The 27,380-nt window shown below is 36.5% G+C and overlaps 1 protein-coding gene across 1 annotated transcript in view; it reads right to left on the minus strand.

Moving 5' to 3' along the window:
* Positions 1 to 679: 679 nt before the first annotated feature.
* LOC145669835 (beta-mannosidase-like) overlaps positions 680 to 27,380 on the minus strand; it is a 105,835-nt gene continuing 79,134 nt past the window's right edge. The window contains exons 11-14 of the mRNA XM_081738180.1: positions 25,126 to 25,273; positions 22,287 to 22,492; positions 10,067 to 10,261; positions 680 to 934 (exon numbers count right to left, since the gene is read on the minus strand). Coding sequence (XP_081594306.1) covers positions 680 to 934; positions 10,067 to 10,261; positions 22,287 to 22,492; positions 25,126 to 25,273 — 804 coding nt within the window. The remainder of the gene's footprint in view (positions 935 to 10,066; positions 10,262 to 22,286; positions 22,493 to 25,125; positions 25,274 to 27,380) is intronic.

Consider the following 27,380-nt stretch of genomic DNA (forward strand, 5'->3'; position numbering starts at 1 on the left):
ACTTACTATGTTAGATATACTCACCTTAGGTAAGTAAACAGAAACAAATGAAAAAAGAAGAAGAATTGAGGCCTTGTAAGTAAACGTAGACAAATTCACCAGTGTTCAGAAGATTCTATCTACAATGCACTGAGCAGAGTGGGTTGATAAGTCAGAATGGGTGGTGGGTCGGTATGTTAGAGTGAGTTAAAATGGATGATGGGTCACGTCCTGTTGACCCACAACCCACTGATCCACTCACATACCTTGACATACTTTACCCACGACCCACCGACCCACTACATCTCTAACAGATAGACACATATGCACACTCAGATAGACATACACATTTTTTCTAAATATATTGTAATGATAGGACAAGACTGTAAGCATATTTAGATTTGAGTGTTAATGTGATGTGGAGTTTCGGTTTGTTTGTGGGCGAACTAAAACCAAACTGTTAAATATGATAATTTGTTAGAATTTTTAATTAAAATTATTTTAATGCATAGTGTACAGTACATTAGGCCGATGGCACATTAACAACCAGCTAACAATAACAGAAATAATGCAGATTTTTTCCTTGCAAATTATTTTTTTATTATTATTATTTTAGTCACAATGATATAATAAACAATAAGAAGAACAAGACAATTCCTGAATTAGACTCCACGGAGCATCCGGATTCTCTGGAAACAACTTAAGATGGATATGCAGCCAAAAGAGATGTGACCTGAAGTTTCGATTGGAGTTCGTCTGCCGTAAGTTCATCCTTGGTATAGAACTGAACAGTTCTTTGTTCAGCGAAAAGAACAAAGCCATTGTCAGAGAATCTCCCTGGAAGTCCTTCTACTTCCAACCACACAAATGGTGCAATCGCATCTGTGCTCAACTCAACATCTAGTACGGTGGTATATGGCTCAACAGTGTCACTAGAGACTGATACTTGAGTAACCTAAGAAAGAAATAATAATAGGTTTAGTTTCATACACTTTTGTTGTTCTACCGTTCATTTTATAAATTGTTACCTAATATGTTACGCTGATGTTCATAGAAATTACTAATTCATTTCTTAAGAGATACTAACAGTAAGACGCTTGATACAAAAGTAATGCCTTCATGACTGTAAATTTATTTACTTGTTAAATGTTTTTCAAAATTCTTTTTGTGTCTGAGTTATGTTTGGCATCTATATAATGTACTTGTTTCCAAGAACTGCTGATGGCGTTGGTGTTTATAGTGACCAGCATGTAGATGAGGCTGAAGCAGCGAGCTTTTGAAACTTCTGCAATGCATTCTCACAGAAATGAATCATGATCCCATCATTTTGAGCCCAAGAACAAGAGACAATCGTTGGAATACCACCATTCTACACAAGGATGTAATAAAATAGAGGATCTGCCCATACAACAAAATCGTGAAGCCATACGTCACAGCTTCGCCACACCTACTCTGCCCACTCCGCGCCACTAAGATCGCGATGTTTCGAGCTAACAATGATGGCGGAAACGAGAGTAGCCAATCAGACGTGCTAGTTCAGACGATGCTCAGTTGTTTTTGGCTTCATTAAGTTCATAGGATGGGCAGATCCTCTATTTTATAACATCCTTGATACTACATCTCCACGTTCAAAGCTGCCATTCAACTCTGGTGTCGACAAATGCCACAGGAATTCTTCTCCGACAGGTTTGCCCATCTTGTCACGCGTTCGTACAAGTGCGTGGAAAGAGATTGGGACTATATCGTAAAGTGAGTAGATCATTACGTTCAACCTCACGTCCATGTTTGTCGCCATTTTCTTCGGTTATCAGCACAACAATTACACTTGGGAACAAACAAAATACATTACATTACATAAAGCACAAAGATAGCTATCAAGTACAAAACGAATTTGGAAAATCGATTTATAAATTTTAAAAAATTAGAGCCAGGGAGGCATTATTTTCAGTCAATTCTCATAATTTAAGCTTATTTCGTGTGGTGGGGTGGTCAACTAGTGCTCTTAAAAATGGAACAATATCATATCCAAATAAGATTCTCTTCGAATTTTGAATAAAAATTACTCAAGTAGTTGCTCTAACAATGTATTTAAATTATCAAATATCACAATTATTTGTCTAACTAATAATTGTTCAAATAACTGTTAGAATTATTATTGCTTAAATAATCACACAAATAATGAATACACGAAAAATTGGAGAAAAATATCCAAGATATTATCAAGTAACTTTAGCCCAGGGATGCAAATAATTACCCGCCCGGGGCGAGTGGTTCATCGGTGCGGGAGAGCTTTTAATATCACTATTACTTATTTCAAAGATAAGTAACTGATTTCTATTGTGGGATGTGGCCTAGTAGCTTTCTTTAGGGGGAGGCTAGTAAAATTTTGTTCCTCATTTGCATCCCTGCTTTAACTCAAATATTATTTTCCAATTGTATTCGTTTTCATTACTAACTCCTATTTGAGTTAGTAGTATCAAAAGCCGCCAAATCCAGTTTTTACCGAAATTGAGTTCTATATCGCTTGTTATATGTTTGATCTAAAGAAATTCCATGGAAACAGAATTTTGTTTAAAAGCTTAATATTTCATACTTTAAAAAAAAAAATAGTTCAAATATAGAACTTTGTCCGCGTGAATTCGTTACGGATTCGTTGCGAAAGTGAAATGGATATGGCGGATTTTGATACTAGGCGACATATTTAATTTTGCGCGTACAAGTAAACTTATTACAGATGTAGATTCTAGATTAATCTTTAACTATCTTCCAGTGAAATAAACTAAATAAGTTTAGCTTTCTTTCTTTCTCTCATTTAATGTAATTTTAATTATTATTAAGCTCTGAAAATACAAATTTTGAACAGAAAGATATTTCGATTTTACTGTTTTTTAATTACTCAGTTGAAATAATAACTTACGAACCTTATAAATGGTGATGATAATATCTGTTGTTGATAAGCCAATAATGAGATACGTGTATCTGAAATATCCTCAAAATAAAATCCAAAATATATTCGTGCTCGCATAATTGTTTATAATACTGGAGTATAATACTAATACTGACTCTGCATATAGATCTAATACTGAAAATTATTTTACTCTATAATCCATACATAAAGACGCGCGCTAGCGTATATATGTATGGATTTCTTTTAGAAAGTTCGTTGAAAATTGTATTGGCAGAAAGACAACTGTGATTTACTGTTCTATTTATTGTCACTCAAATCAATGTCCATTTCACATTTATAATCGCAGGTATTTGAACAGGCACTGCATATGCGGAGAGATATGCTAGCTAGAGAATTCGTAAGGCACTTGCAATTCCTTTGATGCATGAAACATTACATCCACATTTGGTAAGTTCAATGACACTTAATGGTGCTGGGGGGTAAATGACTTTACAGGTGCTAAAGAACCATCCTTAGTAGTTTTCCATCCATTTCCAGATAGATGTAGTAAAAGTGGTTTGGAACATTTATAGACTTTGGCAGTCGAAGAAATTACATTTGATTTGAGTATGTGTGGCTTCAGAGCTCCAACTGTTGTGTTAATTTATCTTCTTGTAGGTTTTTGGTAGAGAATAAGTATCATCCTAACTCGGAGACAGTGGTAAATTTGACTGTTTTACGCTTATGTCATACAGATGTAATTTTCAATTGCTTGCAAGCCACTTAATGGGTCAAAGCTTTCTTCACCAAGATGTTGAAAAGCTGTTATTATATCACTATCACTATCACTAACACTAGGAAGACTTAGGTAAACTTCAATCCACTTCTCATTCGAGATGAAAAAAAAAAACTTTCCTCCCCAGTCTCCTCCTGTGAATGCATGTAAGTCAAGACCTTTGGCTCTAGCATCACCAGTCGTAATGCACTTTTCCGAACATTGATTTTTCTACTCTTTTCCCAGTGAGAAAATAGATATCACCTTTGACTGAATAGTTGGAGGCTAAGTCCATGAGCAAAATAAAAACATCTGTGTCAGGTGAAAATACATTAACTTCTTTCTCAATATCATATTCCTGAGAAATAATTTTCTATTCAGTGGTATCAAAGTATTGTCTTCTTCATGTGTGTGCTCAGTTAAATTAAGGCTGAAGAGTTGAGTTGATTGTGAATTTAACGTCCCTTTCAACAGTGAGGCTATGTGAGACGATTAACATGATATCCGAACCATATGAGGAATTAAGGTTGGAGACCTGGCTTATTGCTGTATGTCTAGGTTCCATAGCCAACGACTATATTAAAATCACCAGCTGGAAAAGAATTTAATGCTTCTTTCCCAAAGTATTCTGTTAATTGAGCTTTCGTTTCATTGTGGGACAGCAAGGTTTTCATGGGAATTAGCTTTATTTTTGACTTGTATTTGATGAAAAATTTTATGGCCTTTAGCCTTTTCTTTAGAGTTTGTTCTTTTAATGAATTGTCAATGTATCTGTCAAAAATTAGCCTGCCTTCATCGTAACCAACTACCATATTTTGAAGGACTCCAACAAAATCCTTTGCAAGATTTGCACAAGTATTCATTAATATCGTTTTTCTTATAGACTACACTATAGTCATATCATCAATCATGCGTACTCTTTTGCTCTGTGTAGTAGCTGAAAAGTATTCTTGGTAATGTGATGGCGATGTTTCACCGATAACTCAACATGAGGTGTACTTTTCTATGGCAGAAATGAAAGAGCTCTTGTCAGACAGAATATGAAAACAAGACCGTAGAATAACTGAAAACTCTTAACTTCCTATTACATTTTTTATCTATGAAACAAAAAATGTGACGGTCATGTTGGACGCCATCTTGGGAAAAAGCACAAAATCATTAAAGAAAAATGGTACCCATATTATTTTTAAATTTGCATACTAAATACTGTATCTTGAAAAAATAAAATCACACTTACAAGGAAAGCTATCCAACTCCTCGATCAGTATCACATTGAAACTTACACAAGTGAAAGAATATATTGAAAGATGGAAATACAGGTATGCTTATTCTTACAATTCGCAACGTCATAGAACCGGAAGTAGAATGATCGCTCTCCCATAACCCCTGAAAGTTATGTACTCTGGTCATACATGCCAGAATGTGATACACTGGAACCTGTTTTCTCACGAAGACATATATTGAAAACTCAAGATAATAACAGTCGGTTGTGATTGGGATCTCTAGTGCGTCATTGATGAGAACCGATGTCAAATGGAGCACTATACGATAAACCGATCGTAAGTTCCAAACGAACACATTTACCCGGTGGAGTAATTTATCGAGTGTGAGTAATTTTCCTTTTTTAAAAAATATAAATTGCGTGTAAGATGTCTGCATATAGTATAACTTCCATCTTGATAAAATCATAATCTAGCGTAAAAATATAGTTGTTCAGATTCTAATTTTTTTGTGTGTTGTGCTAAGGAAATTTGTACCAAACCATCCAGCAAGCTTAATATCATTTTATCGTAAATCGTCAATTATTATTATTATTAAAAGTAACTATTGCTAAGGAATTTCCAAAGTCATGCTATTTCAAACAAGTTGTAGACAAATAAGTGTATGTCTTCTTATCACGTAATATCTTAAGAATTCCATAAATAATGTAAACAAGTTAAGACACTCGAGTAAAATTGTTTTCAGAGGTACCTATCTGAGCAACGAGCGCAGATGGGGTCCATAGCTATGGAGAAATATTATTTTTCTGCAAAAGAAGAAATCATTGAGATAATCAAAATTGTCGACAGTATATTTTTTTTAATTAATTGGCCAATAATAGTACTTTATTGTTTATGCATTATATTTGAGTATAATGCCTGTGTGTAGTTAGTTTTTGTGTGATAATTTTTATTTCATTTCATTATTTTCCTATTTTATGTGCATAAAGCTGTGTATTGATTGTGTAAAGGAAGTCATGAATCTTTTAACGTTAAATATAGCATACACTCACAAGAGTTAATTAGAGAGAAATGCACTAATTTTTCGCAAAGCATTCTATCACTCCTTACTTAATATATCTCCTACATAAGTCTTGCAAGCAAACAAAATTATTAATTCTTTCATTACTCAATCCGATTATTGAACTTATTTCCTTTTCTTTTCTTGTTGAAAAAGATGTTAATTATAAGTGACTTACATAATAACTGTTCGTGTCTAAGAGGAAAACAAACAATCATATAGCAAGTTAGGTTGCTAATTAATATTCAGTTTGATAGAAATTTTCTTCTGTAAAACTACGTTAACAGTAATTATAAAGTTTGGAATATTATCAACTCAATAAGCAGTATTAAATTGTTGCTATTTTTTTGTAAAATTGAATAACTTGCGTTCTTCAGCTAAAAAGGTGTTTAAGAGTAATCAGATCACTTTGTCAAAACAGTCGAAAATCTGATTCATTCTCAGCAAGTTTGATTCTTTCATTTCATGGCTTTCACATGTAATTTGAATTAGCTTTTCTTGTTTATTTTTGTAGAAAATAATCTTATTTATCGTTAAATTTATTAAAAGTCTATTTAATGTTAGCACAAAAACATTTCTGTGATTATCATTTCTAAAATATACCTGTTTCTTTAACCTGTACTTGCACTTGTATACCTAAAAGAAGTTACATCAAATTGCTCTGTATTTGGAAGTCAAAGACGGTTACATTGACCATCGGAAATCATGTTTTTTAATTAACTCAGTTCTTTTTAACTTTTAATTTTAGTTTCCCTTGTTTGTTGCTTTTAAATGATTTCTGCTTTATCCAAACATTTTGGTGTTAAGAGTGATAATCAGTGTAGCCAACTTGAGGAAAAACTCCAGTAGCGAAAAATCTTTCTTTCAGCATTGCAGCTTGTGAGATTCAACCGTATTATATTTGGATACGCTTGACAATTAACTACGCACCTGTTTTCCTAGCGCCTTGGAGATACCGTTATGGGGAAAACAGGATCGATTAAATTTAATTCTTTTTTTTTCAATGTCGGTATTATTTTTTTTAAAACTCAGAATTATTCAAAACTCGTACTTTAAACTTGGAAAACTGAAGTTCGAGCCCCGTGGAGTCAACTTCACTTATCCAAAACCCTAATTCATTTTCCTTCGGTTATTTTTGGTATAGGCAAATGAGTCACCACTCGTCTACATCATTCCCCTTTAAGTGGAATGTCAGGAGTTCATTTTTCTTATGCAGTATTAGAGTAATCAGTGATTGCATTAGTTATTCTTTCTATTTAGTATTAAATATGCAAATCAAAGTTAAGGAATCGAACTCTAAAATCAGTACGTTTCAAATTTCTCTCTTTGGAAATTTGACGCCCGAACACGTAACATTTGATTATTCGTAATCTAACGTCGTAATACTATCTGGCGATCCGAACCAGAGACTAAATTCTATTTACATTTACTATTTCTAAATACTATTTACATTTTGGCGTAACCGGGACTCGAACCCAAGCACCCCCTCCTTGTTACAACATATTGTCAAGAACAACAAAAATTGATCTACTAAACATTTTCAACAGGTGCAGAGTTGGTTAAAAATCAACTTAAATAAAAGAGATACGATATGAAACTAATGAGAACTACATATTGAAATACCAGAAGAATGCAAATGCACTTAATTTTTTTTATCACATGATCCAAAATTGAGGGAGTTATGAAGTTTTAAAATTTTGAAATGACCTCGAGTTTGAAACAGTATGACGGATCGGATTCAATGTTTGTAATATGAATGAACGCGCCAAATTTGGTTTTAATCCATTCGCTTTTAGTGAAGTTATTGTATCCACTCCACTATATACAAGAAATGAATTCTACTATTATACAAATAGATGGATATAGTGAGAACTCCGCAATAGGTAGGCCTATATTAAAAATCCGACACAGGCTTATTACAAGCCATAAATTATAAGGGGGTCTCTGGCAAGAGAATATGATAATATGGCGGTTGTGATCGGAATTCGGTTAAGAACACTGTTATAGGATTATTATTATTATTATTTCTTTGTCGACTACTTCGTGTTATTGCCGACCTCATGTTCGTGTGGGTTCAGGCATCAAGCCAGCGATTCAAGGGTCCCGGCTGGGGTATGGTTGTTTGTGGATTTTAAAACTTTTATTTCAGTGCTAGAAGACACTCAAGACGGGCCGAAGTCCTTTGTTACTTAACAGGCCCAACAATATAGCCTATTTGTTGTCCTCTTCTCATTATTATAATTTTTACTCATCATACTGCTCATATTAACAATGCAAATCATACTACTACTACTACTACTACTACTAATAATAATAATAATAATAATAATAATAATAATAATAATAATAATAATAATAATAATAATAATAATAATACAATAGTCATACTAATAACAATAATAATAATCATAGAAAGCCATTTTTGCGTTGTGGTTTCAGCGTGCCCCTTTTCTCCACCGGGTAAATGTGTTCGTTTTTAACTTACGATCGGTTTCGTATCGTGCTCCATTTGAAATCGGTTCTTATCAATGACATACTAGAGATCCCAATCACAACCGACTGTTATCATCTTGAGTTTTCAATATTTGTCTTCGTGAGAAAACAGATTCCAGTGTATCACATTCTGGCATGTATGACCAGAGTACATAACTTCCAGGGGCTATGGGAGAGCGATGATTCAACTTCCGGTTCTATGACGTCGCGAATCGTAAGAGTAAGCATATTTCCATCTTTCAATATGTTCTTTCACTTGGGCAAGTTTCAATGCGATACTCGTCGAGGAGTTGGATAGCTTACCTTGTTAGCACGCAAATTGAGCGGGAGAACATATGACACGATACTATTAATTTTGGTCTAACTATACTATTCTTCAAAGGTGTCAGGTATCAATTGATGGGTTACATTGAACAGGACTAAATTAGATACTAAAAAGTAAATTGTGATCGGTAAGTTTTCAAAAAATTAATTATAAGTAATTGTGTATGGTTAATAATAGTTTATATTCTGCTCAAAAAGAGATTGTTTATGTATTTATTTATTACATATGTTAAAAATATTCTTAAAACTAGTAGATTATATCAATTACTATTCCTACGGATACTTCTAACAGTAACCAAAGATGAGCATTTTTGCTAACCTCACTCACCATCATCCTCAATGAATTCCCTCACACTCACCCTCAGCCGCCCTCACCCTCAATCGACTCCCTCACTCACCCTCACCCTCATCTACCAAAATGAGATTTAGTGAGGGTGAGGGCGGCTCCATTGAGGACAAAAATGAGTGAGAGTGCCCATCTCTGACAGTAACGCTCATATTTGTAAATCATACTTATTCCATTGGAATCGTACGACGAGCTATGATCCCGCGAAGCATTTAAATCAGATGGTGACCACAAGCCGGTCAATGTAGTTGAAAATAATATGTTTCAATAATATACAAAAATCATAATCATACTTGTTGTACAGAATGGTTGCCAAACATGGTCGCTTACTGTGAGGCAAGAATGCAGACTGGAAGTAAATGAGAATAAAATCTTGAGACAAATATTCGAACCGAAGAGGAACGAGAAAGGGAAGTAATGGAAACTTCATAACGAGAAACGTAAAATTTATACCAAACATTGTTAGGATCATCAAGTCTAGGAGGCTCAGGTGGGCAAGTCACGTAGCCAGAATGAAAGAAAGTAGGAACGTTTTCAGTTTCAACTGGAAATCCCATCGGAAAACGACCATTAGGAAGACCCAGACGCACATGGGAAAAATAATAAAATGGATCTGGATGGAAGTAGAAACTGGATTCAGTTGACTATAGACAAAAGCCAGCAGAGGGCTTTTGTGAATGCGGACTGAACCTCCACATTCCATAAGCCATAGAGTTAGTTAATTAGATATATTTCTTGTTTATTTTTTTATGAACTTTTAAAATATTCATACAATGGAAACTCGAATGCGAAATTTAAATTTGATTTCTATGCTTAAAGCAGTGCACGTTTAAATTTGACTCCAATAGGTTAAGAAACATCAAGTTTATGAAAAAGAAAATTGATTTTTATTCAAATTTAGAATATAGAAAAATTCAAATTTTAAGCATTTTTTTAAAACTAGAAGTCAAGCCACAACTCTGTTCAGACTTATTTTACTTACCTCAACATTTGCTTTGCTTAATCCAACAGCATCTGCAAAACTACTTAAGAAGAGGACATTATCCGGACTAACATCGCCGTTAGAAGCATTAGTTAACGTAACCCGAATGAAGGCGCTTTCTTCAGTTGCACTGGCATTGTTCAAGAGGGCTGCCAAATCAGCTTCATAAACGCTTAGGGCACTCTCAGCTACAGCCTAAAACAATCATAAATCACAATAAATATTACGCTCATTAAATCACAATAAATTTAATGTGATAAATCACATTAAATCATAATAAATAGTTTTAGTCAATGCAACTTACGCTGTTCGTTAGTATACTCACCACACGCCATAGCACTTATCACATATATAATAAAATACTGCTACGGTAAAATTGTTTATATTCAACGTTAATATCTTTAATTAAAGAGTTCCACACGACAGAACTCATTTGAATAATGCACATAAAAATATCCACGAAGCGAACTTTAATATGTGTTAAAATTTACCTTCTTGGATTATTATAAATACTATGAATATAGTTTAGTAAATTTATTTAGTAAATGGTATTAAATACAGCTGGACCGGCTATATTCTATTCGATTGAAAACCCACAACCCAAATGTATACTTCTATTTTGTAAATCCAGAGATTTGTAAGTAACGATTATTTGCAGGTGCTTTCAATATCGACGTACGCCTTGCCTTCTGTAAGAAAAGCAATATCAACTATTTGACAAAGGGTCGTATCTCAAAATCTCACTTTTTCAGACATAAAAAAAGAAATAATAATTACGTAGACAGGAAAGCAGTTAAATATGTAATGTAATAACTTCTCACCTATTCCAGATAATAATTATGTGAAATTATCGATCAATTATTGCATATTTAACTTGTTCCTCCTTTGTGGAATTAAATTTCTTTCTTCGTGTCTGAAAAAGTGAGATTTTGAGATACGACCCTTCCTCAAATAATTGACGATTCGCTAAGATCAACCAGATTTCCTCATCATAATTATAAATAACTGTGTTTATATATATTAAAAATCCAGACTTAAGACTTTCTCGCGGAATAGTACTCTTGAGAAATCATTTCATTAGTTCAGGCTTTTCTAGAAACGATAACCGATTAAATTCGAAGGAAGGACTTCTGCCTGAAACTTTATTTTTGTTCTTCCTCCCGAAAAAAATTTATCGTCTTCACTTTGTCTTTTTCACGAGAATTATTGACGAAATCTAGAAGTGACTAGGCCTATGTAATATTTATGTATTAAATTGTGGCAAACAACTATAAATGACATTCCATATATATGTACTTTCCTAACTCATGACCAAGTGCTTCTGTATCACCGGATGTCTCTCGGTCAAATGAATTGATATGCACGTGCTAATGACACTTTCTCTCTCGGTATGTGAACACTAAGTTCTCTTTGAACAAACACGGAAAAAAAACAGAGGGCCTTTTGATATTCAAAATCCCTCAGTAACCTGGAGAAGAGGAGCAGAACTGGAGAAGACAGACCAGAGTTTTTACGTCATCTCTTTGTATCCTCGAAATCGTTCTTTAGTGTGGTCTCCGTGTTAGACCAAACAGCTAATGCTCTAGTAGAAGCCAGCCAAGATGGAAGCTTCTGCCGCAATTTGGACCAAACTAAAATATGAAGATCGATACAGGGCAAAACAGGTCTCTTTGTCTTTCCTAGAAATATTTCCAAATTTGTTATATTATTTATTTATAAAATCATATTATTAAGTGCAACTCTACCTTTAATAGCTAATAATTGAGGCGCCTAGTATATCAAAATCCGCCACATCCATTTCGCTTAGTTTCAAGTAATATCGCAAAACGTGCATTGAAGCTGCATATGCACGCATACAAAGTCGCATATTTGAAATGTCGCAATTTTTTTTAGTATGAAATATTAAGCTTTTAAACAAAAATGTTTCCGTGGAATTCCGTTAGATAGAACATATAATAAGCGATATATAACTAAATTTCGGTTTTAAAAAAATGATTTGGAGGCTTTTGATAGGAGGAGCCTCAATTCATCCTTTGCTACGAGTCTAATCTTTGTAGCAACCCGATCACTCTCTTTAAAAAGCTTTCTTACTTCCATTTTCTTCTCTAATATCTAGACTGGTAGAGGTAAAAGCCCAACTTTCAGCAGAAAGCCACGTAACTTAAAAGTATTTATCTGCCCTCTCCTTAATTTATTACGGGTTTATCAAAATCTTCTTTATATGTTTTCTCTGTCTTTTCGTGTGTCTGCCAGGCTCAGGGAGACATAATATCTCAAAAACTACTTTATGGACCAAAATCAATTTGGGCCAGAATGTAGAGGGCAGGGAATTAGGAATCAATTTCGTTGATTGACGTCATCCATCCACTTGATTCCAAGATATGGATTATCAAAGCTCGTTTCCTATGTATCCGTATGGGAGCAATTATGGATGTAATCCTAACGTAAAAGGGGAAGTGGGGGCATAATGAGCCCCAGGGGCAAGATGGTCACCCCGGTATATAACGGTGTTCTCCTGATGACAGAGAACTGGTACTACTGCACAAGCCGTAGTTAGTGTGACGCGAAGTGTTGAGAAAGTGAGACGTCGCTACCTTCAATAGCGTGTGAAATAAGTGGAGAAAACCATTTTTATGGTACTTCGATATAAGGTATGTAGTGAATATTCTACCTGTTGCTGAAAAAAGTAATTACTTGGCTAAAAAATATTACACACATAGATAGTGAGAAAGGTTTGCCCATCAAACAATCAGACATGATTTTCATGTGGAAGATGGCGGATGGCAGATAAAGGGTTTTGGAAAATCATATCGGTATTGGGGCAAAATGGCCCCTTAAAATTGTACAGGGGACCAAAATGTCTTCCTGATCTATCTTCGTCTTCCATTGATGTTCTTCCAATCTGGAAACGCAAATGCCAGTCAAGCTTGTCGGTCATATTGCAATCACAAAAGGGGTGACTCATGCAATCACAATAGCACGGAATACACAACTATCGATACACACAAAAGGCTATCTCTTAACACACTGACGTCAGTGCTCTCTGTGACAGAGCGTGTGTCCTTGTTCTGTCGTCTGTTGGCACGTTAGAGACCTAGTTTCAAATTTTTCTCTATTCCACTTTGTATTTTCTTTTTATTTTAGTTTTATTTTAGTATTATTTTCGTTTTTATAGTTTTTCGCGTATTGTTTCATAGTTGTAGCACTAATTATTTCATTAACATTTTCAATGAATAAGGAAACTAGTATTTCCTTATCGAAACATATATTTTTTTTAATATGTATATGCCGCAAGGATGGGACAATTTTACCATGGGGGTGGGGTAAACCGGTTTTTTACAATAGGTCAATATATTTGCACATAGAACTTGTTTGGTAAAACTTTCACGCCTTACGCCTCTTCACATTTGTGGAAGAAAGAAGAAAGAATATTGTACCGCAAAATAATCGAATTTCCATTCATAGCCACGTTGCTATTTCAATTTCAACCTTAAGGTCTCCATTATGCCTCCACCTCTCCTACACTACCCACAGTGCTGTCGAGATCAGTGGGTTAACGTAATTCTCAGGATGCAAACTATTAGTCTGTCCTTGGAATACAACGCTAAAATGAAAGTAAAACTAAATGATTCTTTACTTAAATTTAAAGACTTTTTATTTTATATTTCCTAATACTCATTCATGTCCCTAAAGGTTTTTGAACGGGGAATGCAGAGTGAGGGAAAATGCAAAAATTCAAACTTCAAGTTTCACATTGTGTACAATATAATAAACCAAAATCCTTAATGTGGTGTACACTGACACTACTACTTATTATCGTAAATACTTCTTAGAGTAAGCAGACCAAAAATGTTTCGTAAAATGAACTCACCTGTAAACAAAATTAGAGGACGATGTCCTTACCTGCATGCTTGAGGTGCAAATTCTCAGCTATTTGAAGGTGCTCCAAAGTTTCGAAGTTTCGTACGTGGATTACATTCATGTTTTGACTTGCGTTGTATACACACAGTATTAACGAGTATTGTAAAATTATCTTATTATCTTACGTACAAGAACAACTGAACGTAAGATAATTACGAATCCTCTATTCATCGAAAATAATGTAAGGTTGCTATGCAAGGTAATGTTTTGAAAAAAAAAACATTCATTGTTGAAAATGCGCCAACTGGAAATATTCATTGACAAAAATAATAAGAATAAGACAGCAAAACGTAATAATGACAAATAATACGCATATCTTATAAGCATCTTTTCTGTTTTGCATATGGTACACTCAGAAATTAAAGATATAAGCTGAGATTGTCTGAGAAAGAGTGAATAATGTGAACTAAAGAAAATACCTCGATTAATGAAGACGCCGTTAGGTTTGATCTGTGTTTTCTAATATGGGGCGCAAGCCCCAGTAGGACAAATTTGCTTTCATGTTATCCATTTTAGATCTACATACATGAGTTCATAGTTCTTTCAGCAGGAAATGCAATCCTAGTACCTTGTAAATTATTTCTTGTTCAAAGAATTAAATTTATGAATTCCCTCGAAGTAGATTTACTTTAGGAGACCTTACCCGTTATGGATATAAATACACCGTCCGAGCATATGACCAGTGGTGCTATTCTAATCTTTTAACAACCGGTCTCCCCCCCCCCCTCTCTCTCTCTCTCTCTCTCTCTCTCTCTCTCTCTCTATATATATATATATATATATATATATATATATATATATATATATATATATATATATATATATATATATATATATATATATATATATATATATATATATATGCTATATCGGGTGTCCCACCAGCTAAGTGCAATATTTTCAGGAATCGATCGATGAAAAGGCCACTTTATTTTGACACATTGCTTCGAAGGTACATTCATGTCCAAAATGATTGTCACATATCTATAACTGTCTTGTTGTAGAAATATAATTTGACAGCGAATTTGCAGGGTACTTCTAATATGTTACTATGTGTATAATAGGAAAATGTATATTTGTGGTAAATTTCATCGAAAAAAATTAAAATACAACAATTAAAATGAGTAAAACAAAATGTTGTTAAATCTACAAGAAAGTTTTTCATTGTATTGTTCTTATTTATGCTCTTTCGACATGAAATTTACCACATACATGTATTTGCCGATTACATACTAACATTATAAGATATACCGGACGAAATCCTTATCAAATTATATTCCTACAAGAGAACATTTAGATATGCGACAATCATTTTGGACATGACTGTACATATCTCGAGTCGAGAACTAATGAAGACATAGGAGTCATTCAAAAACTTGTTGTAGATAGGTAGCACACGTAATAGGCATTAGGGATTTTCACATATTACGTAACGCTGTTTTTGATCAATTTTACCCCTCCCTCTTCCTTGTACCACTTCGTAATGTAAGGCTGAACCCCTCCTTCTTTGTCACGTAACACTTTTTGTTTTGTTTTGTTTTTTCACAAATTTTGCTTATTTTGGAGATCATCACAATAAAAAAAAGAATAATTTTAATGGCAGAACTTTCCAATACAAAATGCTTGTATTTTGAATATATTTGTAGGGGTTTTTGCCAACAAATCAAAGTATTAGAAAATGTTAGTATCGTAATAATATTTTAATCCCATAAGGTTGTTTAATTAACCAGTCTTAATTCTTCGAAATTCCATATTGTCGTTTTCCCAAGGAGATCGCACCGAACCTCTCAGGTCACCGATGATTGGCAAGGAGGAAGTGATGCAGGAAGATGTAGATGAAACAGAATCTAGAGAATTAGCATTGACCTCTCTTTTCTGGAATCCAGGCTTCCTGTATTTGAAGTTTCTTAGTGTGGACGATACAAAGAAGTTTTCTTCCCCGTATATCACAGATTCGACGTGGCTGCACACGTGAAGGAGCAAGAACATCTCGTTTGTGAACAAGCTTTCGACCATCTTCTTTGAACTTCAGTTTACCCCTTTTCAAATTATTCTTGTTCTAAGTCAGTGTCAAAATGCAAATAAACTCGATTTCTCTTCGAAAATTCAAATCTAAAGATAAAAATTTAGTATGAGATGAATATCTGACGAATTTAGTTTTTAATATCTTATTTTGCTTGGATCATTCTGTCGCTGAAAATATTATTTCACGAAAAAGAGTTTCTTCTGTTTCACATGCAAAACCCCTTGGAAGAATCGAGTGGGTAATGATTCAAATCAAAAGTCTTAAATCTATTCTTAGAAATAGCGATACGAGTAGGAACGCGAGGGCATTTTCAAGGGTAGTTACGATCGCTAACAACTAAGTCCAGAAAAGCGTGTACCGTAAATACATTGCGGCGATAGCCACAAAACAACTTTATTGTAATTCACGCAGGTTCGTCACCAGTCATGTTGGTGTCTAGTAGCGTCTTCAAATCCCTGTTGCATGATTCAATTTATATAGGCTGTACATTCTCAATTTTCCAAAACAATACAAATATTTATTTATAAAAATGAAAAGAATTTAATAAAATTATTTGTTTAAAAGATTGCATATAAACATGATAATAAAAATGAAGATTACAGAAAAAGCACGTTAGGTAACGAAGACGTTAACCCGTTCCTCCCTTGTGTCATACTTTGTAACGCAATACCGAACACCCTCTCCCCCTTTGCCGAGTTACGTAATATGTGGACGGTCCCTTAGATACGTATCACATTCATTACACTCACAGATCCTAGTATCCCGGACAAAACCCCGGAATTCATATTCAAATTTCTATCAGCCTTTCAAGTTTGTGTCTGTCCATTGAATTGAAACAATTGAAAGTTGTTTTTACAAAAATACAAGCAAGCGGAAAAAGCACAGAGATGTTTTCACTAATTTGTTTCGTTTCTTTCTTTCACTCCCGCGTATATGTGTTTATGCCTGAGTATAACAAACGGTTCTGCAAACTCGAAATATTTAAACAACCAGTTCTAGCGAACCAGTGCAAACCAGCTGAATAGCACCACTCCATATGACATAAAAACTATAGTTTAAAAACAACCTATGTTAGATTCCCGCTGAAAGCACAAATGCTATTACTGAGTCAGCGCAGGAGTGCGTCCGTCCCTAGGGAGCATTCGCGTTAGTGACAATAGATGTATGCGTAAACGAGAATATCAAAAGAAAAAAATATACATATTTCTTCTGCAGATTTTAAAAACATAGGCTATAAGAAACAATTAACAAGGTACCATACAGTAACATTGCCTTCACACAGCACTTAAATTAGTCATTGATTTCTTGTGCAGTATTGTGTGGTTACAACCATACAGTTTGCATTATGATTTGTAACATTATTATATATGTCACATGTAACTTTTCATATATTTTGATTATTTGTACATTGCTCCTGTGAGAAAAGATTGCATATACCAGTATATCTTTCATAAACTTTCAAAATTTATGTGAATCTAAAGTAGGATAACATTTTGGTTTTTACGGCAAATTCCAGAATTTTAGTGCGTTAAATGTAAAAAAAAAGAAAAAAAGAAAAGAAAAGAAAGAGAAATTCGCTGCTTAAAAATTACAGAAAAAGAAACAATTTTACTTCTATTTTTCACAGAGATACGTAGATATTTACGGGCACATAACCGTTGAAGGGGTGCTGAAGAATAGTTTAATTTATGATTTTATAATCAGATTGGATTATTCTACTTAAAAATCGTTCTGCCATTAAAATAACATAGGGCCGCGGTGGTTCAGTGGTAGAGTGTTCGCCACTGGTGCATAGGATCCTTGGTTCAATCCCAGCTCGCGCCAAGTGAGCTTTGTGGTGGATAAACTCCGTGTGCGTGGGTTTCCTCGGGGTTCTCCCGTTTCCTCCCACTAGACTTTAACTCTGGAATATAATTTTGAGGCGTGCATAGTCCTGGTCCCCCCCACCATCACGCAGTTCTTCGAAACCAATTTCAATCGTTTGTACTTCGTTTGCTCCCATTTGCTCCGCAGTAGCTCCGTTTGATCCCTTACCGTTCCCGAGAAAATGGAATCTTAAAGTGGGGGGCCAGAACAACGTCGGTCCAGCCCCCCCACCCAACTAAAAATAATAGTTGGGGGGAACGGATGGTGGCATTCGTTTCTACTTCGTTTGCTCCCATTTGCTCCACAGTTTCTGCGTTTGATCCCCTACCGTTCCCGAAAAAATAGAAATATAAAGTGGGGGGGGGAGAACAACATGGTCCCAGCCCCCCACCCAATAGCAGAGAGAAAAGGATGGTGGCATTCGTTTGTACTTCGTTTGCTCCCATTTGCTGCGCAGTAGCTCCGTTTGCTCCCTTACCGTTCCCGAGAAAATAGAAATTTAAACTGAGAGGCCAGAAAAAGGTGGTCCCAGACCCTCGAATTAAAAACAGTCACAGAGAGGAACAGATGGTCGCATTCGTTGTAATTCGTTTGCTCCCATTTGCTCCGCAGTAGCTCCGTTTGCTCCTTTACCGTTAACGAGAAAATAGAACCTTAAAGTGGGGGGGCCAGAACAACGTCGTCCCAGCCCCCCACCCAACTAAAAATAATCGCTGAGCGGAACGGATGGTGGCATTCGTTTGTACTTCGTTTGCTCCCATTTGCTCCGCAGTAGCTTCGTTTGCTCCCTTACCGTTCCCGAGAAAATAGAAATTTAAACTGAGGGGCCAGAAAAAGTTGTTCCCAGACACTCGAATTAAAAAGTCACAGAGAGGAACAGATGGTCGCATTCGTTTGTAATTCGTTTGCTCCAATTTGCTCCGCAGTAGCTCCGTTTGCTCTCTTGTCGTTCCCGAGAAAATGGAACCTTAAAGTGGGGGGCCAGAACAACGTTGTTCCAGCCCCCCACAAAACTAAAAATAACCGCTAAGGGGAACGAATGGTGGCATTCGTTTGTACTTCGTTTGCTACCATTTGCTCCGCAGTAGCTCCGTTTGCTCCCTTACCGTTAACGAGAAAATAGAAATTTAAACTGAGGGGCCAGGAAAAGTTGGTCCCAGACACTCGAATTAAAAAGTCACATAGAGGAACAGATGGTCGCATTCGTTTGTACTTCGTTTGCTCCCATTTGCTCCGCAGTAGCTCCGTTTGCTCCCTTACCGTTCCCGAGAAAATAGAAATTTAAACTGAGGGGCCAGAAAAAGGTGGTCCCAGACCCTTGAATTAAAAACAGTCACAGAGATGAACAAATGGGCGCATTCGTTTGTACTTCGTTTGCTCCCATTTGCTCCGCAGTAGCTCCGTTTGCTCCTTTACCGTTAACAAGAAAATAGAACCCTAAAGTGGGGGGCCAGAACAACGTCGCTCCAGCCCCCCCACCCCACCCAACTAAAAATAATCGCTGAGCGGAACGGATGGTGGCATTCGTTTGTACTTCGTTTGCTTCCATTTGCTCCGCAGTAGCTCCGTTTGCTCCCTTACCGTTCCCGAGAAAATAGAAATTTAAACTGAGAGGCGAGAAAAAGGTGGTCCCAGACCCTCGAATTAAAAACAGTCACAGAGAGGAACAGATGGTCGCATTCGTTTGTACTTCGTTTGCTCCCATTTGCTCCGCAATAACTCCGTTTGCTCCGCTTACGTTCCCGAGAAAATGGAACATTAAATTGGGGGGCCAGAACAACGTCCTTCCAGCCCCTCACCCAACTATAAATAATCGCTGAGGGGAACGGATGGCGGCATTCGATTGTACTTCGTTTGCTCTCATTTGCTCCGCAGTTTCTACGTTTGCTCCCCTATCATTCCCGATAAAATAGAAATTTAAAGTACGGGGCCAAAATTACATGGTCCCAGCCCCCCAATCAATAGCAGATAGGAACGGATTGTGGCATTCGCTTGTACTTCATTTGCTCCCATTTGCTCCGCAGCTCCTAAGTTTGCATCCTTACCTTTCCCAAGAAAATGGAACTTTAAACTGTGAGGGGCCAGAAGAAAGGAACCCAGGAACTTCGAGGGGCCAGAAAAAACTGATCCCAGCCCCTCGAATTAAAAAAAATCACAGAGAGGAACAGATGGTCGCATTCGTTTGTATTTCCTTTGCTCTCATTTGCAACGCAATTTGTCCGTGAGTGAACATAGCGAATCAAACCAAGTACAAACGAATGCCGCCATCCGTTCCTCATTGAAATTATTTCAATTCGAGGTGCTGGGATACGCTTTTCTGGACCACCAGTTTAATGTTCCATTTTCTCGGGAACGGCAGGGGAGCAAATTGAGAAACTGCGGAGCAAATGGGAGCAAATGAAGTAGAAGCGCATGCCACCATCCGTTCCTCTCTACCATTGAGTGGGGGGCAAAAACCATGTTGTTCTGGAACCCCCAGTTTAAAATTCTACTTTCTCGCGAACGCCAGGGGAGCAACAGGACAAATTGCGGAGCAATTTAGAGCACAGGAAGTATAAACGATTGCGACCATCTGTTCCTCTCCGTGATTTTTTTTTAATTCGAGGGGCTGGGATCACTTTTTTCTGGCCCCTCGAAGTTCCCGGGCTCCTTTTTTCTGGCCCCTCACAGTTTAAAGTTCAATTTTATTGGGAACGGTAAGGATGCAAACTTAGGAGCTGCGGAGCAAATGGGAGCAAATGAAGTACAAGCGAATGACACAATCCGTTCCTCCCTGCTATTGTGTGGGGGGCTGGGACCATGTTGTTGTGGCCCCCACTTTAAATTTCTATTTTTTCGGGAACGGTAAAGGAGCAAACGCAGAAACTGCGGAGCAAACGAATTACAAACGAATGCGACCATCTGTTCCTCTCTGTGACTGTTTTTAATTCGAGGGTCTGGGACCACCTTTTTCTGGCCCCTCAATTTAAATATCTATTTTCTCGGGAACGGTAAGGGAGCAAACGGAGCTACTGCGGAGCAAATGGGAGAAAACGAAGTACAAACGAATGCCACCATCCGTTCCGCTCAGCGATTATTTTTAGTTGGGGGGGGGGCTGGAGCGACGTTGTTCTGGCCCCCTCATTTTAAGGTTCTATTTTCTCGTTAAAGGTAAGGGAGCAAACTTAGGAGCTACTGCGCAGCAAATGGGAGCAAACGAATTACAAACGAATGCGACCATCTGTTCCTCTCTGTGACTGTTTTTAATTCGAGGGTCTGGGACCACCTTTTTCTGGCCCCTCAGTTTAAATATCTATTTTCTCGGGAACGGTGAGGGAACAAACGGAGCTACTGCGGAGCAAATGGGAGCAAACGAAGTACAAACGAATGCTACCATCTGTTCCTCTCTGTGACTGTTTTTAATTCGAGGGTCTGGGACCACCTTTTTCTGGCCTCTCAGTTTAAATTTCTATTTTCTCGTTAACGGTAAGGGAGCAAACGGAGCTAGTGCAGAGCAAATGGGAGCAAACGAAGTACAAACGAATGCGACCATCTGTTCCTCTCTGTGACTGTTTTTAATTCGAGGGTCTGGGACCACCTTTTTCTGGCCTCTCAGTTTAAATTTCTATTTTCTCGGGAACGGTAGGGGAGCAAACGGAGCTACTGCGGAGCAAATGGGAGCAAACGAAGTACAAACGAATGCCACCAGCCTTTCCCCTCAACTATTACTTTTAGTTGGGTGGGGGGGCTGGAACGACGTTGTTCTGCCCCCCCCCCCCCACTTTAAGATTCCATTTTCTCGGGAACGGTAAGGGAGCAAACGGAGCTACTGCGGAGCAAATGGGAGCAAACGAAGTACAAACGATTGAAATTGTTTTCGAAGAACTGCGTGATGGTGGGGGGGCCAGGACTACGCACGCAATTTTGAGACTCTTCCACACATGAGTATCCTGCCCAAAAGATTCCATTTAACATAATTTTGGTCAACCTTACGTTTACACCATCAATCCGACATCATACTCACTCAACCTCAAGCTCATAACATAAATTCCACATTATGCTCAAGTAATGCAGTCTGATTTCACGCTCACATTTCGACATCGTGCTCATTCAACATTATGCTCACTTCGTAATGTTGAGGTCGAGTGGCCTTGAGTTTTGAACTCGTGAACGCCGACCTCGTGAATTTGGCACTTGTGATATTGCCGGTATTGCAACGCAAAAACAGGACTACGTAAACAGCGATACACGATAGATCGATGATATAAAACAGCCGTGAGCTATACTGTACAGGACTATTAACCTATCAGGCCAGAGTATGACACAAAAATATCTCATCTCTGTAGTTTAAAAGGTTATACATAAAACAAAATGAGAAAGTGGCATGCCAAGACACGCAAAGTACAATCTGAATTAAATATACTGTACCTGTATTGTCTTCGTTTCAGTGTGTGAAGGTGTGAAACTATCCCATCTGTACACTTCAACCGTCAATGTAAGATCATCCAATGTTGTCAGGAGATCAGATATCACATATATTATGAACTGATTATGGTCCAGTATTGGGGAAACCAAAACAGGAGAATAAAATCTTACTGCGTAGTAATGGAGCATTTTCCACCTTCCCCCATGCTCTGAAAATAAAGAAATTATAGATTCAGTAGAAATTCATGTATCTCGTCCAAAGTTTGTATACAAGGAGGTTGTGGTGATCCCAAAATGGTGACAGTGGAAGATCTTGAATATATTCTACTGGATGTTCAAAATAGTACTCATTATCAGTGTGTGGTTAAAGAAAGCTAGCGTTAAGGAAATTGGACAAAACACATTGTGCGTGTGGAGGCGCTCTTCCCAAACGCCCTGCAGCTATAAAGACAACAGCTCTTACGAGAATCTTAGAACATTTAACAAGTAATAATTCTTATGATAGGATGATTTGTAACATATTATTTTCAAGTAAGAAAAATAATAATTGTAAGTATATTTGACAAGATTCAACATTCAGGTACCGGTAACAGAATGATAGTGACCTTCGTTACCTAGACACATCATGAAAGAATACTGTAGTAATTGGAAAAGACTTCCGCTTCATTTTATTTACAGCTTGTACGGTTATCTGCTAGACGTTAGCTTTCTTTAATCGTACAATAATAACACGCATAGCCACACCAAATAGTCACACGAGCACTTATTCGAATAAATACTCGACCGACGTCACTCCTAGCATTTTAAAGAGGTTAATATCATAACAATATGGAAAATTTACGATGGTTAGCTAACTTCGAATAGAGGAATTTTGAAAAGTAAAAAAATTTTTTTTTCCACCTTAGAAGAAAAATATGTTTTTAGATTTAGTTATCATGATGGAACAAACGCACAGAAATTACATATAGAAACATCCAATTAAAGAAGAGCCTTAAGTACATTTGTCTTATATTGGACTAAGAAGTGATGTCATTCTTTAATTACTAACATAATCACGTATTACCAATGATTATACAAAGCGTAAGGATACTTCTGTAGTCGGACAAGTAATATTTTCGTAAGTTTGCTGTACTGTCTTATACTATCAGACTTCCACTTTTTCTCACACTACATGAAGTCTAAAGTAAGTACTGATAGTAACATATGTTTACAATGGCTGCATCAAATCTAAAGTGTGGTCCGTCATACATTTTCTCCGAGCTCAAGGTAAGCGTCCGGGAATAGTATTTACAAAGCATTTTTTCCTGTTTATGGGAACCTTAAAAAGACATCTTTCCTAGGCATCACTTCCATTATGAAGAAGAGATCAAGAACAAAGTTGAAATGTGGTTTCAGAACCAGGCACTACCTACGCGTCAAGCAAGTTGGCATTATGATCTTATTTCGACCAACACGGTTGCAGCGACGTTTAGTAATTTGAATGAAGTACCCGGTGGGCAAAATGAATATAGAAATGTGACTTTTCTGAGGTAAAACAAAAATCGAGAGTTGTAGGATATGTTACTCTGATATTGTTGAAGTAAGTATAATTCTAGTTTCATGTGTCTTTATGCTACAGCCATTTTAATTCCCTACTATTTGATGTAATGGTTATTGCTTCATTATGAAAGTTGATTTTACCAATTGGAGTTAATGTAAATAGTTTATTTTTTGAATCGCCTACATCTTTAAATGTTTATTGCGCATAGCGTTAGATGAGTTCTAAATCCAAGTAGTAAAATATTCAGACAATGATACAACTACAACTGTATAGTCAGATTCAACTCTATAGAGCTGGATAGTATAGTATTCTCACTATATGTCTGAATAGTGTACGCATGGTATTACATAATGTGCAGAATTATTCGAAGAATCTAATCTGAAACTCTGTTTTAAAATTACATTATTATTATTATTATAAGAATAGGCTATAACAGAGGTTCCTAAACTTTGTACCAAAAAGTCATGCAACACCACAAAATATTTTGTGTTGTTAGTGAAATGATTAATAGTTTTCAGGTACATTCTAAATTTAAATTGTTCATTTTCAAGTTATATTTACGTAACAACATTAATAAGAATAGAATCAAGAAACCTCAGCATTAGAGATGAGTGCTGTATCATTAGACTACTATATAGTCCGTATTAATATTTTAATAAGTGGTGCACAACACGTAATTGTTCCTTGTGCGATATTTCCTTTGTCTTGGGATAAAATAAATCAAAATGGTAGGACATTGGCCTTCAGTTCACAAGTTCTAACTTCGATCCTCGGACATCAACTAATCTAAAGTATATTTACGTAATTCAGTTGCTTGCCATGCGAGCATCCAAACTAAGCAACTACATATGTATTATTCTTACCACATTTATAACAGAAAATAACATTATTAATAAGACACATTTAATGATGAAATGATTAGTCATATTTTTGTATTGTTATAATATAGTGGATATCGTTAGTCACACAAGTATTTTTGCTACATGAAATATTCACCCGCTGAAAGCTAGATTTCTTGTAAGTGGTTTGGCAAAAGCGCACTAGAGGCTCATTGGTTGACACCAACCGCTAGTTCGGACAACGCAGATTATAGAATTCTGTGACTGAAATACAGAAGCTAGTATCTCGACTTAACATGCTTCGGCAATGGTGACAATATGTCGAAAAATAATCTCTGATTAACACTAAATACGTTGTAGAAGACGTCTTGTCAAATACACGTTGTTTTGTTTTGTCTTGTTTAATGAATATTACTAGCCAATGTAACTTTACTATCCGGGCCTGTCATTTAGTTGGTATTACCTATAGAAGCCCAAGTAGGAGCCTGCCAAATGTCATTCAACTGCCAGTACAATGAGCCCATTGTATAACCACGTCCATCTTCAGTCAATTGGGATCTTCCTCGACGATAAAATTCTGCTTCCGTTTTCGTGGACATGGCTTGATAAATCTGAATATTGAAAAGAATGGAGTTTATAATGAACACAACAGTAAGCACTACATGCGAAAGGAACTATATTATATAACGTGGGTGATTCAGGAAGTAATGCCTCCAAATCCACTACTTAGCCAATAGTACTGCAAACATTCTGAACTGTTTATTATTAATGCACTGATGTTTAAGGTATAGAATGTCACTTGTTTCACCTTTTTATCTCTTCTCATTCTGGAGTAATGCAGCAATCCATGGTATGCGGTGGTGATGTCCGTTTGAGACAGAGGGTTGTCACTGGATTTCTGACTGCGAAAAGTTGTGCCCCCCGGATCATTCATCGCCGGCGATGAGTCATGCATACATCATTACGACCAGGAAACAAAGCGTCAATCAATGGAGTACCGCGTCCTCTTCTCCGCCAAAAAAAATCTAAGTTGTGCCATCTGCTGGCGAAGTGTTGCTCACATTCTGACTCATCCTGCCTATAATCCGGATCTTACGCCCTGCGACTTTTGGCTCTTGCCCAAACTTAAGGATTACCTTAAGGGCCAACGCTACAGTTGTGACGCGGACGTGGGCGCAGGTGTTCGGCAATGGTGTCCCCAGCAGTCACCACAATTCTTCGCCGATGACAGGAAAAATCTTGTTCGGTGTTGGCACTAGTGTATTGCCCGTAATGGTATATTACGCTACCGTTATTTGTAGTTGACATTGCAAGCTTTCTACTGGTAGATGCTATCTATCAAACACAAATAAAGATATCTCCCTGGAGGCATTACTTTCTGAATCACCCTCGTAAAATAAGATATTGTGACACAAACGTAAGTAATTAAGAAGACGACAATTTTGACATAGAAATTACATGTAATGAGTAATAGACATTTCTATAATTGCTTTGAAATCATTAAAAATTAGGTGCATGTATACTGAACTCTAATACCTATTCGCCCGTTTTTATCTGAAATAAAAGACAGCAGCGCAAGTGTAGGATTGTGTAACTGACATATGGGAAAATTCGCATCGTTTATTTTCGTTTAAACCACGCTTCCCATAAGGAAAAGAATAATATATTGCCTCTCTCCAATTAAACCTGAAACTTACGCACGCAGCATTCTATATCCAAGAGTAAGTTTTTTCTTATCGACCTAAAGTTTCTATTTCAAAGAAAATACTTTATATATATATATAATCTTGTATTATTTAATATCGAATAATACTAACTGCTTCAATTCGTAAAAGATAATTGAATAGGATGTCCAAGAAATCCTCGTATACCTAGTTTGAGTATCATAAAGAACAAAGTCAATGTAATATTAGTTGTGGTATTGGTAATAATAAGTGCATCCATGGTCAGAGAGAGCAGTGTCTGCTATCCTTGCGTTCAAGATTCTGAAACCCCTGCATTGAGGAATTTTGTATTTACGCACGAACGACCACACACGTGGCAAATAATGACTGTTTAAAGATCACTTTACCAACCCTGTTTGAACGGAGAAACGTGCGTCGAAAGATATCTCCTAAGATGCTCTATAACATTTCAAGGAGAAGATCGGGATAATATCTGTATGTACAGCACGATGGAGAACAAACAGATCAATTGGATTCATAGTTGTTATACTGACATTGCTCTCTATGTTACTCAAAACTAAGGGTACAGGGATATCTCGAACACCCTGTATAAGAAATTATTTTATAGTAGAGCTGATAAATGATCAACAGAAAAAACTGTCATTAACTGATCTTTTAAGTGGGATTTACAGAGAGGTGAAAAAATATTTTTCATAGTTTATTCTAAGTTATTGAAATATATACAGGGTGGGCACAAAGTCTCGTCTCCTCTCTTGAAGTACTAAATATTCAAATTATAGAAACTTTAGTTATAACTATAGATATACATACGAGGTGTGGCAATTAAATAACGAGACTGCCCACCTCCTATCACGGAGGATCGTGGGGGGGAGGTAGCTAATGATGTGTTGTTGACCTTGAACCTTCATGAGCAGCCACTGTTTGTTTCATGATTCTGAAAGCTTTTCTTTTCTTTGCAGGCTTGCATGAAGAGGACAGTGTTCTGTAGTAGTGCCGGAATTATGGTGAACATGTTACGATCGTGCTTTCCACG

Source organism: Thermobia domestica, chromosome 14 (assembly GCF_964235325.1).
Source record: "Thermobia domestica chromosome 14, izTheDome1.hap1.1, whole genome shotgun sequence".
Lineage (NCBI taxonomy): Eukaryota > Metazoa > Arthropoda > Insecta > Zygentoma > Lepismatidae > Thermobia > Thermobia domestica.